Consider the following 14,270-nt stretch of genomic DNA (forward strand, 5'->3'; position numbering starts at 1 on the left):
AAACTGTGGTACATCTACACAATGGAATACTATGCTGCCATAAAAAAGGAATTCTCATCATTTGCAGCAACCTGGATGGAATTGGAGAACATTATGTTAAATGAAATAAGTCAGTCAATGAAAGAAAAATACCACATGATCTCACTCATTTATGGATAATAAAGAACATTATAAAATTGAACAAAAAGATAGATACAGAGACAGTAAAGCATCAAACAGACTGTCAAATTACAGGGGGAAGGTTAGGGAGAGATGGGGGAGATAAGAGATCAATCAAAGGACTTGTATGCATGCATATAAGCATAACCAATGGACGCAAAACTCTGGGGGGTGAGGGCATATATGGGAGTGGGGTGGGGGGGGGGCAATGGTAAGATATGTACACATATAATACCTTAATAAAAAAAATTGGAAATAAAAAAAATAAAAAAACTTTTACTTTACAATGAGCTATTAATTAAAATAAATACATTAGTTAAAAGCTGCCTAAATGTTTAATTTTCAGAATTGCAACTTAAGTTTAACAAAGGAATCCATATAATATTCTCTAGTTCCCTGTGTATATTAAAGTGCATATGAACATGAAGACTCTAATATAAGTACACATTTTTTGGACCTTGATAGGATTCATATCCAACCATATCTTAATTATTTCTCATCCTAACACAGCATAGCACCGTTTCAACCCATCCACAACTGTAAATTAAGCTTGATGGAAGAACTTTCTTTTGCAGCATAAGAATTACTCTCTGAACTTGCTATCAGCCTATTGGGGATTTCCAAGTAATGACAGGAACTCATACTGCATTTGAAAAATAACAGATGGAGCAATTACAATGAGAATTGTGATGCTCAGCACTACCAGTGACAGACCTCTTAATTACACTCCTCCCTTTATTGCCTATTAATTTTGATGGCCTAGGCACTGTACTAAAAGTTCAACTCCAAAGCAGCTGAAATAAGTAAAGATATATCCATGCATTGGCTAGGCTACAACCAAGAGAGAGGGAAAGAAAATAAATATTAGGGATCAGAAAGAAAAGAATCTACATAAAGAAACAGGAAATGCACTGTACTGCTGAAGTTTGCTCTAGCCTTAGCAAAAAACCTTTCCCATCACAAGCTTTTTCAAACACAAGACAGATCAAATGAGTTGCTTTAATAAGCAACCACTTTATGGTATACTTAACATCACTTTATTAAAACATTTGAAATTATTATAAAAATGTTACAAATAGGAAACTCCTTCATGACGATCAGGTGTTAATACTAGTTTAACATGGTCCGTGTATCAATAAAATCTAAAAGATAATTCACCTAATAAAGTTTTTAATTTGGTCTGGTTGAAATAGTTAACTTTAATTAGCATTAATAAGTAGCAGGTAGCCCTGACCGGTTTGGCTCAGTGGATAGAGCGTCGGCCTTCGGACTCAAGGGTCCCAGGTTCGATTCTGGTCAAGGGCATGTACCTTGGTTGCGGGCACATCCCCAGTGGGGCGTGTGCAGGAGGCAGCTGATCGATGTTTCTCTCTCATCGATGTTTGTAACTCTCCCTTTCCCTTCCTCTCTGTAAAAATCAATAAAATCTATTTTTAAAAAAATAAATAAAATAAAAATAAGTAGCAGGTATCTCTTAAGCAGAGTAGTGAGTAATCCAATATTCATTTTACTATAACTTAAATTGTACATACATACATAATTATAACTACTTTTTCTGTGTGTGCTATGTTTCAAAACACAAAAGGTAATTTAGTCAAAATGCACCCCCACACACATAGCATAACACAGATACTGGGTGGTTTAGGGGCCTGGCCTCTGCTAGCCACCCTGGTTATACACACTGAATTTGGGCAGTTCTAGCAACTTGAGACAACTGCGAAGATTAAATCCTATTCCAACACCATTCTTTCTCCACATTATTTTAGTATCACTGGAGGCCATGTTGAGAGCAACTATTCCAGAGAAGACAGCATTAGGCTCTCATGACATTTCATTCTTATTAATATAAGTTCAATGATATTAGCTACCTTTCCATCTTCCTTTAGACCCCATCTCTCCTTCTTAATTAAACATTCATCATTTATAGGTATCTGAGTAATCTGAATATCTTGATTTTGAAGCAAAAGAATGTGTGGGGAAGAGATGTGTAAATAAAGTTACCTGGCCCAGCTGGCCTGGCTCAGTGGTTGAGTGTTGACCTATGAGACCTATGAACCATGAGGTCACAGTTCGATTTCTGGTGGTCAGGGCACATGCCCCGGTTGTGGGCTAGATCCCAGTGTGGGGCCTGCAGGAGGCAGCTGATCAATGATTCTCTTGCATCACTAATGTTTCTTTCTCTCCCTCTCCCTTCCTCTCTGAAATCAATAAAAATATACTTAAAATAAATAAATAAAGTTACTGGAATAACATTGCTTCATTGGGTTAGGGTAAAGTATATGTAATTTAATATTTTTTAGCATTTTTCCTTTGTTGATTATTACTTTCCTGGTTAAAAAAGAAGAAGAATTTTCCTCTGTTGTTTGAATATTGAACAAATTTATGGATAAAGACACCTAATTATTAAAATACAGATATGTTTATCAATTAAAGGGTGGAAGAAACAAATGAGTAAATTAACTAGCTAGTAGTCAAAGCTGTTTGAACCATATATGGGTAGAAACTGTTCAATCCATCAAGTATCCTTGGAAACATTCTTTTAGCAGAATCTTTTAAACATAATTCTGAAGTAGATTAATAACAAATGCTATAACTTACTTTGTAGGAATATAGAGAAGAGTAAGAAAAATTAAGTAATGACATTAAATGACTTTCAGATTATTTGCAGAGGGTAATTTCTACTCAGGTCATATCTACTCAGTACTACTAAAATAAAAGTGAAATTCTGGAAATACCATGTAATGTATCAGCCAGGAAGCCTGAGATAGGATAATGAAAGGTAATCCTAGAAAGAAAAACTGGAGGACTATTTCGTAAGAAGAACAAAATTTTGCAAAATAAAAAATTTATTTATTATTATGACTTTATCATCCAAATAATGCAAAAAAGGCTTATGGCAATATTTTAAAATTCTCACATAACATTTGGACCTAGAAAAAAATGTTGATGGAACAAATGAATATCTAGACTTAGAAATACCCAAGAGCATTAATTGAAATGCACATGAAGCCAATTTGTAAATAAAGTTACCTGGCCCGGCTGTCATGGCTCAGTGGTTGAGTGTTGACCTATAAGACCTATGAACCATGAGGTCAGAGTTCAATATTGTTTATTCCGCAATCCAGTTAGGATTCTATTTTATTATTCTAATGTTCTTGAAAGAACTAGACATTTTTACAAAAATTTTTAAATGGCATATTTCTCACTGGGACACTTATACAAGTTTTCTGAGAACTGTCTTGCCTCAGAATGCTAAAAAGTCATTTTATTAATTAAAATATTTGATATACCCTTGATTTATTTATCAAAGAGCCAGAATGCTTTTAACTTCAAACACTCACCCAAAACTAACATTTCCCGATAATTATATTTTGTCACATAAAGAACAGCATTGTACAAAGATAAACAAAACAACATTGTTTTGCTTTTCCTCTAAAGAGCTTTATTTTTTAGAGGATACAGTTCTTCTCAGTGTAAGTAAAAGCGACTGTTTTCAGAATAACAGTTGGCATATAATCAGTAGTTCTTACTGGCCTCCTGGACATTCTACATAGCCAAATACTGTTTCTAAATATGCGTTTTGCTGCGTCTTTTCAGGGCAAGACACATTGAAAAGCTCATACGTGCTTCTCCCAACAAAATATTTTAAAAGTGCTCTTTATTTTAGAATGTTACAAATAACGCAATTTCCTACCCTCCAAAAATTAAGTATTATGTCTGCTGTCTTATTTGGCTATCTCTGCTATCTCTAACAAAACACTTGGAATAGTGGGTTGTTGTTTTTTTAATGTTTTAATTGATTTTAGAGAGAGAGGAAAGGAGAGGGAGAGAAAGAAACATTGATCGACTGCCTCCTGCATGACCCCCACCAGGGATCAAGCCCACAACCTAGGCATGTGCTCCGACTGGGAAATGAACCTGCGACCTTTTGGTGCATGGGAGGATGCTCAACCAACAGAGCCACAACAGCCACGGCTTTAAAGAGTTTTAATCTGCTATTTCTGTTATTTTAGCACACAACTCTCACTTCATTAACTTTTATGGAAGAAATAAGACATGTTGCATTTTAATTACTGTACAATAATCATCTTCAAAGAAAATCTAAAGAATTTACAAAAAGTAAAACCCTGGAACACCATTAATCATTTGAAATATCCTTATAAAATTGTATTTCTTTCTTGTTTTCTTTTCTGCTGTGTTTAATGGAAAGGGTTCCTCTTTCCAAGGAAAGCTTTGTAAGAAAGAGCCAATTCTCATTTGTCTGAGATAATTTAGGTCACTTTGGATAGGAAGCACGGCAGAAACAACCTTGCAACTATGTCAACTGTGGCATTCTCTATGGAGCTGAATTAACCTTTTCTCAGTACTCAATCCCAGTTTGCTACATCAGAAAAAAGGAAATGAATTATTTTTCTCTTTTCTTAAGTCAATGCATTCATATAAAATTGTGGCTATATGTAAGTGAATCATTATTTATTATCCACAAAGAGCTATTTATCTGCATCTCAAAAAAAAAGTACTATATCTAAATTGTAAATAATTAGGTTCTTTAACATCCTATATAATAAAAGCCTAGTATGCTAAGTGTCCAGTCGACAGGTCGGACATTCAATCAATCAAAGCATAATATGCTAATGATATGCAAAGGTCACTCAACTGCTTACTATGATGAGCACTGACCACCAGGGGGCAGACGGTCGACCGGTCGACCAGTCGCTATGACGTGCACTGACCACCAAGCGGCAGATGCTCTGACCGATAGGTTAGCTTGATGCTGGGGTCCAGCCGATTGGGACTGAGTGAGACTGGCCGGACATGTCCTGGAGTCCTCCCACAGTCCCTCCCCGGCTGGCCAATCTCCCGCGTCCCTCCCCAGCCCCAATCATGCACCAGTGGGATCCCTTGGCCTGACCTGTGCCCTCTCACAATCTGGGACCCCTTGGGGGATGTCAGAGAGCTGTTTTCGGCCCAATCCTGCAGGCCAGGCCAAGGGACCACCCCGGTGCATGAATTCGTGCACTGGGTCTCTAATACCTAATATAAAACTATATATAATCACCGATTTGAATGCCCAGAAAACAAAGGCATAGATTTCTGATCTTAAGATTATAGCTAATAAAACTAATAGCTTATCCACCACTGAGCAGCCTTTGAAAGAAAATTCTCTCTGGGATGAGATTCCCATTATTTTTCAGTAATCATAATCTAATTCACCGAGGACCCAAATATAACAAAAAGCAAAAGGAGGGCAAAATCTATCTCTTGCTTGAGATGAGCTAGAGTAATAGCTAAATCATAATTTTGGGCTTTTGGACTCCAGGACTTACATAATCAGCACCCTGGTTGTCAGGTCTTTGAACTCAGACTGAATTATACTACTGGCTTTCCTGGTTCTTCAGCTTGCAAACAGCAGACTATGAGACTTCCCAGCCTATTATACTCAGCATCTTGGCCATCACTACCTTTAATCAATTTTACACCAATGATACTACTCAATAAGGGATAATGGAAAATTTTTTAACATTTTCCTTTCTAAGATGAGAATCCTCAAATTGAAATGTTTCTACATGTTTTTTTACAAGTACATGTTTTTAAAGAATCTACATAATAAAAGGCCAATGGCCATAACGACCAAAATGACCAAATGAACTGTCACCAGGAAGTGCATGGAGCACCGCTCGGTCCCCCCGCCCCCACAGCCCAAAGGCTCCTATCACAGCAAGGCTGGCGGCCGGGGAGCAGGTGGGCAGAGCAAGGTGGGCACGGCAAGAGAGGCAGGGCCAGATCAGCAGCTGCAGCAGAGGCTATGGATAAGGCCCAGAGATAGGCCCGGAGAGAGAGGCGGGGTCTGATCTGCAGCCATCACAGAGGCTGCGGATCAGGCCTGGAGACAGAGACAGCTGTCAGCGGGCCATTCTGGAATTCCCAGAAGAGCCAATGGCTGCCTAGGAGGCAGAGCTTTTGACGCTGACTGGCATAGAAACCAACCAATCAGAACCAAATCTGCGTGAACTGTGAGGAGCCAATGGCTGCCTAGGAGGTGGAGCTTTGACGATGACTGGCATAGAAACCGACCTTCAATTTTTTAATAACCGGTTTGGCAGTATAGTGCATATGGCTGGCTATCAGTCCAGATATAGGGGTTATGTATCTTTGTCTGCCAAGAGCATCTCCTCCTGGTGAAAAAGGCTTCCCCCCACCATTTAAGCAATCCTATCCTATATAATCTATCTATACTAATAAAAGGGTAATATGCTAATTAGACCGGGTCAACCAGCCATCGTCCAGACATCCAAATTCCTTCCAGACAAAGCCATGGTGGTGGGGGCCGAGGCACAGGCAGTTAGGGGCAAGATCAGGCTGGCAGGGGGTTAGGGACAATCAGGCCAGCAGGGAAGGGCAGTTGGGGGCGAGATCAGGCTGGCAGGGGAGGGCAGTTGGGGGCAACCAGGCCAGCTGGGGAGGGCAGTTGGGGGCGAGATCAGGCCGGTAGGGGAGGGCAGTTGGGGGTGAGATCAGGCAGCAGGGGAGGGCAGTTGGGAGCAACCAGGCCTGCAGGGGAGGGCTGTTGGGGGCGATCAGGCCTACAGGTGAGGGCCATTGGGGGTGACTAGGCCGGCAGGAGAGAGCCATTGGGGGTGACCAGGATTGCCAGGGGAGGGCAGTTGGGGGCATTAGGCAGGCAGGCAGGTGAGTGGTTAGGAGCCAGTGGTCCTGGATTGAGAGAGGGATGTCTGACTGCCGGTTTAGGCCCTAACCCACAGGGGCCGGGCCTAAACTGGCAGTCAGACATCCCCCGAGGGGTCCCAGATTGGAGAGGGTGCAGGCCAGGCTGAGGGACACCCCCCACCATGCACAAATTTTGTGCACCAGGCCTCTAGTCTATATATATATATAATGCTAAACGACAGTCTGACTGGTCTCTATGATGCGCACTGACCACCAGGGGGCAAACGCTCAATGCAGTAGCTGCTGTGATGCACACTGGCCATTTGAAGAGAAACGGAACCGCATACCTGGTGCCCACAAAGCAACACTCAGCTTCCCCCAAGTGGACACAGGCCCCGCCACTACCCCAGAGTGACAGTCCACCAAATTGCAGCCTACGCTACGGAGATCTCATGGCATAAAATGCGGCCCACAGCCCATCCTAGCCCTGAAATGATCACTGTGGGCGCCGGATAATGACGTCACGTAGCAACGCCCGGCTACCTCTCCCTAGCGACAGGCCATCCTATAAAATAAAACCCTAATATGCAAATGGACAGAATGGTGGAACGACCAGTTGCTATGCCATGCACTGACCACCAGGGGGCAAAGGCTCAACGCAGGAGCTGCCCCATGGTGGTCAGTGTGCTCCCACAGGGGGAGGACTGCTCAGCCAGAAGCCGGGCTCATGGCTGGTGAGCGCAGCAACAGTGGAGGGTGCCTCCCCCACCTCTGTGGCAGTCGGATATCCCCCAAGGGGTCCCAGACTGCGAGAGGGTGCAGGCCGGGCTGAGGGACCCTCACCCAGGGCATGAATGTCATACACTGGGCCTCTAGTTTAACAACAAATGGCACCATGGACCTGGGGCCCACAAAGCAATACTCGGCTTCCTCTAAGTGGGACACAGGCCCCGCCAGCACCCCAGAGCAACACCCCACCAAATCACAACCTATGCTGCCAAGACCCCATGGCACAAAATGCAGCCCACAGCCCAGCTCAGAAACAGTCGCTGTGGGCACCAGGTAATGACATCACATAGCAAATTCAACCCAGGAACACGACTTGCTTTATAGCCAGGTAGAAACATTTTACACTTTATCCAAATGTCTGTGAAGCGTTTTCCCGTGCCTCATCTCATTTGATCCTCACAGAAGTCCTGGAGTAGGTAGATAGGAGACTCAATGGAATCCTATTTTATTTTTTCATTAGCCAGAAAATGGAGATTTAGAAAGCTTAGAAACTGAACCTGACTGAAAAGAAGAAATGGTGGACCTTGAAAATGACTTCAGGTTTTCTCACTGCGCAGAATATAGTCAAACACTGTTGCAGTTAAATATTTTACCCTTCGTTCTCCCTGTATGATCTACAATATTCTGTTTTGTGTTGATATTTATTGCTGTGTTGCTGACAATTACCTGAAAGAGAATTTGGGGTGCTTCACTGGGCTAGGAAAAGTTTAGCTACGTCAGAAAGCAGGTCTAATTAAGCAAGTTTATTCTATATATATATAAAAGGCTAAGTTGACTCGTGCATGCTCCATAAATATAAAGCTCTCGCTGGCACCAATCGCACGCATGTGTTTTGATCTGTCATTGTTGATTGTGAATTTGGTTGACACTTCTATTATAGAGAAATGGCGAATAGTGATATTAAAATATTTTCTTCTAATTAATTTCCTTTCAATGTGCACAAATCCGTGCACCAGGCCACTAGTACATTATACACATAAGTAGGAGGCTTACTACTATAAAATATAGTTTGATTTAACAAATCTTTATTGCTCTCCTACCATACACTATGATACAAATTAGATATCCTAATATATAAAAGAGCTAGGTGCTGTCATAACCGAACGACCGGTCCCCCCCCCCCCGCCCCCTCCTGCCCCCTAGCCGCTCACCATGAGGGGGGGTGGCAGTGGGCGAGACTGAGGACTGCTGAGCGGCAGCGGTGCCGGCTGCTTCGTGGGGCAGCAGCGAGCGTAGCGGAGCAGTCACCGGGAGGCAGCAAGTTTTGCGGAGCAGTGGCGGGGCGGGAGGAATTTCGTGGAGCATGGCGGGGTGGGAGGAATTTCGTGGAGCATGGCGGGGTGGGAGGAGCCTCGCAGAGCAGTCTAGGGGCCACGAGCATCGCGGAGCATCCTGGAGCGGGGAGCTTCATGTAGCGTCGCAGAGCAACAGAGGCCAGCAACGGAGGCCAGGCTAGGCCTAGGGACCCTAACCGCGCATGAAATCATACGCACTGGGCCTCTAGTTTAAATATAATTAAAACATGGACTCTAAATATATTAAGCTCATATAAGTGAAATATATACAATAAAAAACAATCTATTCTTATAATAGGGTAATATGCAAATTTGGTCAGGATGCCGTCATTTAACGACCGATCAGCAGGCTGCACGCACAGCAGGAGAGAGTGGGCAGGGACTTGCAGTCAGGGGCGGGGCGGGGACTTGTGCCGCCGGGACATGAGGCTACCTCATTGGCTCCTCATGTGAAAGGTGAGCTCGGATCCTCATTTTTATTCAGTGTAGTGGAGCATGGGAATTGGTTTATAGGATCCAGTCCCAATTGGGGAAATGTTACTACAGTACGAGAGTAGATGCAAAATGGGGATCATATTTATTCGCTCACAGGCTTGCTGTAGAACAGAGTCACCATCCCCACATGCAAACCTAGAATGAAAAGTCAGCAACACTCCACATGGCCAAGAACTAGAAACTGTCCTTTGAAAGGAGCGTATGCAACAGAACTGTGAGTCCTGGGAGGGCGAAGAGGAAAGCTGTCCTTGCGGTTAATTTAAGAGTTTAAGGTGCAAAACTGGCATCAGAAAGTAGAGGCATAACACCGAGGCCACGCAGTCATGTGGCAACACTGAGACCGTGGGACCCTTGGGCCGAGCGGTTTCCGACACGGTGGGAACCCGCCTCCACCCCGGCCTCTGGGTGCCGGTTACAGACGACCACGTGCGCAGGGATGAGGGCTCCTGGTCTGCGGTGGCGGGTTAGGGGACAGAGGACCTCCTCCCATAGAGTCTTCCCCAGGCCGTGCAGATTCAGGCTGTGTGGCACATGCCCGCTGATGGCGTCACCAGGTGACATCACTTAGAGGGGCCGCTCAGGCGGTTTCCCTGAAGAGGGGCACGCGCCCAGCTCAGAAGTGAGGAGGTACAGGCTTGGGGGCCACAGGACTCCCCGCGGCCCCTGCAGCGTGGCCAGAGCTGAAGCTGCAGGTCCGTCTGGCTGTTGCGGGGCCTGGACAATGCGGTGGCCCTGGTGTTGGTGGCAAGTGCTGGGCGTCTGAATCCAAGACGCCGCCCAGACCCACGGGCCTTCCCAGCTAGACTGCTCCCCTCCTGCATCCCTCACCAAACCCAGGTCTGAACCTCATCCTCCCCACCAGACCCCAGAGGCCCAACCTCCCAAATGGTGACCTTTGACTATGTGCCCTCACCATAACATTTCAGTCTCAGAACCTAACACCTCCCTTAACCCCTCACCTCTGATCTAACCTTTAACAAGAGCCACTGCCAACCACATCTGGTCCAGCACCTTTCTCCCCCCTTTAGCCCCCCACCTTCCTCCATGGAAACTGCTATTGCTTCCCGTGAACTCAAATGAAATAGCATTAATAAAAGAAGAATATGTCCGAGCAAAGACCTTGAACTAAAGAAGAAATATAGTAACTAATATACATGAGAAAAGTTAACTTCAAAGGTAATCAAGTAATTGTAAATGAAAGATACCTGGAACTTTTAAGAAATCACAATATTCAGTACTGGAGAGAGTGTGATGAAACCGACACCTGACAGCACTGCTCCGGTGTATAGGGGACAGCATTTCTGGAGACAGTTTGACAGGATGCAGCAAATATTCAGGCTCCTGGGATGGATCATTACATTTCCAGGACTTTATCACACATAATAATCAAAAAGTTGGGCCAGATATCATCATATTAATAAAAGGCTAATATGCAAATGGTCATCAGGCCATGACAGCATAACGACCGAACAGCAGGAGGCTGCGTGCGAGGCAGGCACGGGTGGGCAGGGACTTGCAGCATCGGTGGGCGGGTACTTGCGCAGGCTTGGGATGTGAGGCTGCCTCCCTGCCCAGCGCCGGGCCAGAGGATGTGAATAGCAATATTAAAATATTTCCTCTAATTAATTATCTTTTAATGTGCACGAATTTCATGCCCTGTACCACTAGTAATGTGATAAAGAGCAATAAGAAGGTATTTACAAAGTGGAAGAGTGGTACACTAAGCCGGAATGATTCATTCTGCCAAAGAGGGTAGAAAGAAGAGTAAGGCTTCCAGACGAGTTAACATCCTCAGCTAGCACTTGCGTGAAGAAACAGTCAGAAATAGAGGGGTAAAGATCGTTTTGGGCAGAGACCTTGAACAGAGAAAACAGTATGTGTAAAGGCACAAAGATGTAGTCAGCAAGACACAGCGGGCTGAAAGACATCAAGTAGGCAGGAAGCAAAAAAAAAAAGAGAGCTGAGATGAAATCCTAAATCATAAAATTCCATGAAAAGCACTCAGATGCATGGTGAGGATCCACAAAAGACTCACAAGCCTACCTATTCATTCCTGGGTTATGTTCACCCTCAAAAATAAATATTTGCCTGGCCAGAATGGGTCAGTGGTTGAGCATCAACCCAAGAGCCCGGAGGTTACTGTTTGATTCCCGGTCATGGCACCTGAGGCTTGATCCCCAATAGGGGGCATGCAAGAGGCAAGCCAATCAATGATTCTCTCCCATCATTGAGGTTTCTATCTCTCTCTCTTTCTCCCTTCCTCTTGAAAGCAATATATAAATTTACTACTTAAGAAAAAAACAAATAAATATTAAATGACAGTATTTCCCTAAATTTTGGAGTGAACCACCTCTCATCCCCATCTAAAAAAGAAAAAAGTTATAAAAAATAAAAATAAAGGTATTCTGGTTTCTAGTTACCAAAGACTGAACTGAGCCAAACATTGCATAGCACAATAATGTAATAAAACTTGGAATCAGCATTTAGTTTACTTTTAAGTTTTTAGAGGCAAAAATTAATGAAATAATATTTCATTTTTGTTGCAACAATCTATAATTATTATAGCTTAGTTCTGAATCAAATCTTAAAGTGGTTTAAATTCAAACTATTATACACAACACTAGAGGCCCGATGCACAAAATTCATGCAAGAGTAGACATTCCTTCCCCTGGTTGCCGGCACCAGCTTCCCTCTGGCACCCGGGACCCGGGCTTCCTTCATAGCCCCTGCTTCATCCAGAAGTTTGTCCAGAAGGACATCTGGTCTAATTAGCATATTACGCTTTTATTATTAAAGATAAGAACTCTGAAGAGCAGTAAATCTACACGTGACTTCAAGCTCTAACTTATTTCCCATTTAAAGGCAATTGAGAGTTTAGATTTGGAATGAATATACAATATAACAATACCTATTATTTACAAAGTGCTCTACCTGGTGCATGAAATTCATGCACGGGAGGTGGAGAGGGGGTGTATCCCTCAGCCCAGCCTGCACCCTCTCCAATCTGGGACATCCCTCTCACAATCCGGGACTGCTGGCTCCCAACCGCTCGCCTGCCTGCCCACCTGATTACCCCTAACCACTCCCGACAGCCTGATTGATGCCTCAGTGCTTCCGTGCCAGCCCGATTGCCCCTAATTGCCCTCTCCTGCCAGCCTGGTCACCCCCAACTGCCCTCCCCTGCCAGCCTGGTCCCCCCCAGCTGCCCTCCCCTGCCAGCCTGGTCACCCCTAACTGCCCTCCCCTGCTGGCCTGGTCACCCCCAACTGCCCTCCCCTGCAGGCCTCGTCCCCCCCAACTGCCCTCCCTGCAGGCCTGGTCACCCCCAACTGCCCTTCCCTGCTGGCCATCTTGTGGCGGCCATCTTGTGTCCACATGGGGGTAGCCATCTTGTGTGTTGGAGTGATGGTCAATTTGCATATTGCCTCTTTATTATATAGGATTGCTTTAATAAGTTTACTGTGGAGGTGTTATTTCTTTCATGAGTAGAGACAAAATTCAGGCACAGTCCAAAAACAGATTTGTAAAAACAGTATTAAAAGTATCATAAAACCACATCTCTAGAGTAGCACTGATGATAGCGAGGGAAGTTCTATGACAAACTGTATTTCACTATCTGAAATGCCAGCTTAACCCACTCTGGGGAGACAAACTTTATACAGGTAACAGAAATCAGCTTATTACACTGAGAAATCCCAATGTCAACACAGACAACATATAGGTGTAATAGAAGGGTAAAGACATAAAATTACATGTTAACATTTCCATTCCTAGATTAGATCAAGCAAGATTCAACTATTCAAACATAGTTCAAAGACGCCCAGCAACCACGTGGAAATTCTTAGAACAATAGTAATTATTTATATCCTAGTCAATTTGTTTATTTTCAATCTTACTAAAACTGTGAATCATGAAACCAGTGGTGGCTTCCTCTTTGTACTGGCTGCTAAAAGGTTAGAATAAATTCTGTAGCTAATGAATGACTTACGTAAACTTGCTCCTGTATTTTTTGCCTTCATCATCTCATTTTCCTTTTGTCCTCACTTTTTTCATTTTTTAACCTGAATGAATTATGTAAACTTACTTAAATCCTTTCTGAAACAAGGGAGTACTTAAGATACTAATTAAGCAAACAGAAACAAAAAATTAAAAAGCAAACATTACCTTTATATCAAAATTGCAATCAAGTCTTCTAATTAACACGATGAAAGTGCCAGATGAATTGTCTTTCAGTGGTGGAGGCACGATGGGTTCACAGGCATTCTCTGGTTTTGAGTTAATCAGAAAACCCTGAAAAAGAATTGGTAGTAAATTTTTTCTCTGTTAAACCAAAAAAAAAAAAAAAAAAAATTCAACTTGTTTCTATAAACATGTTTTGAATTTGTTTCATGTGTTTTGCATTATGCTAGATGAATTATCTGGCAATACAACAGTTCCTATCCCCCAACTGCTCATAATCCCAGAACTTCTAAGTAGTGTTTGGTTTCATAAGCATTTAAATTTTTTTAAGTAAGTTCTGTTTTTGCTATTAATATTTTTTTAAATGTCACAAAAAAAAGCCCATTACCCCAAGACAATCACTATTAGCATCTTGGTATATTTCAAAACAATGATTGGCATTTCTAAAACAAGCAAATACTTTTTTAAAGTTAACTTTTTGTATAGTCTCAATCATTTATTTATTTAAAATTAACTCTTAAGTTTATTTTATGTTATCAAACAATGAAAATGCACAGAATTTCTAGAAATTTAGTCTATGGAAACACTAGCCTCAATTAGCAAAGGCATAATGTAGAAAAATGGCCCCTGCTACATTTTTATAGCAAAAACTTGAAAACATGCACATCAATAAGGCAGCCATTT

The 14,270-nt window shown here is 42.9% G+C and overlaps 1 protein-coding gene across 3 annotated transcripts in view; it reads right to left on the minus strand.

Annotated features, from left to right (window-relative positions):
* Nucleotides 1-14,270, minus strand: part of RNF13 (ring finger protein 13) — a 180,962-nt gene that overhangs the window by 110,262 nt on the left and 56,430 nt on the right. For all 3 annotated transcript variants that reach the window (XR_013813151.1, XM_079764178.1, XM_079764177.1), the window contains one exon: nucleotides 13,572-13,697. Coding sequence is in view for 1 of the 3 variants with exons in the window: in XM_079764177.1 (XP_079620303.1) it covers nucleotides 13,572-13,697 (126 nt within the window). In the remaining 2 variants the exon portion in view is untranslated. Of the gene's footprint in view, nucleotides 1-13,571; nucleotides 13,698-14,270 lie in introns of those variants that run through there.

The sequence above is a fragment of the Cnephaeus nilssonii genome (assembly GCF_951640355.1).
Source record: "Cnephaeus nilssonii genome assembly, chromosome: 3".
NCBI lineage: Eukaryota > Metazoa > Chordata > Mammalia > Chiroptera > Vespertilionidae > Cnephaeus > Cnephaeus nilssonii.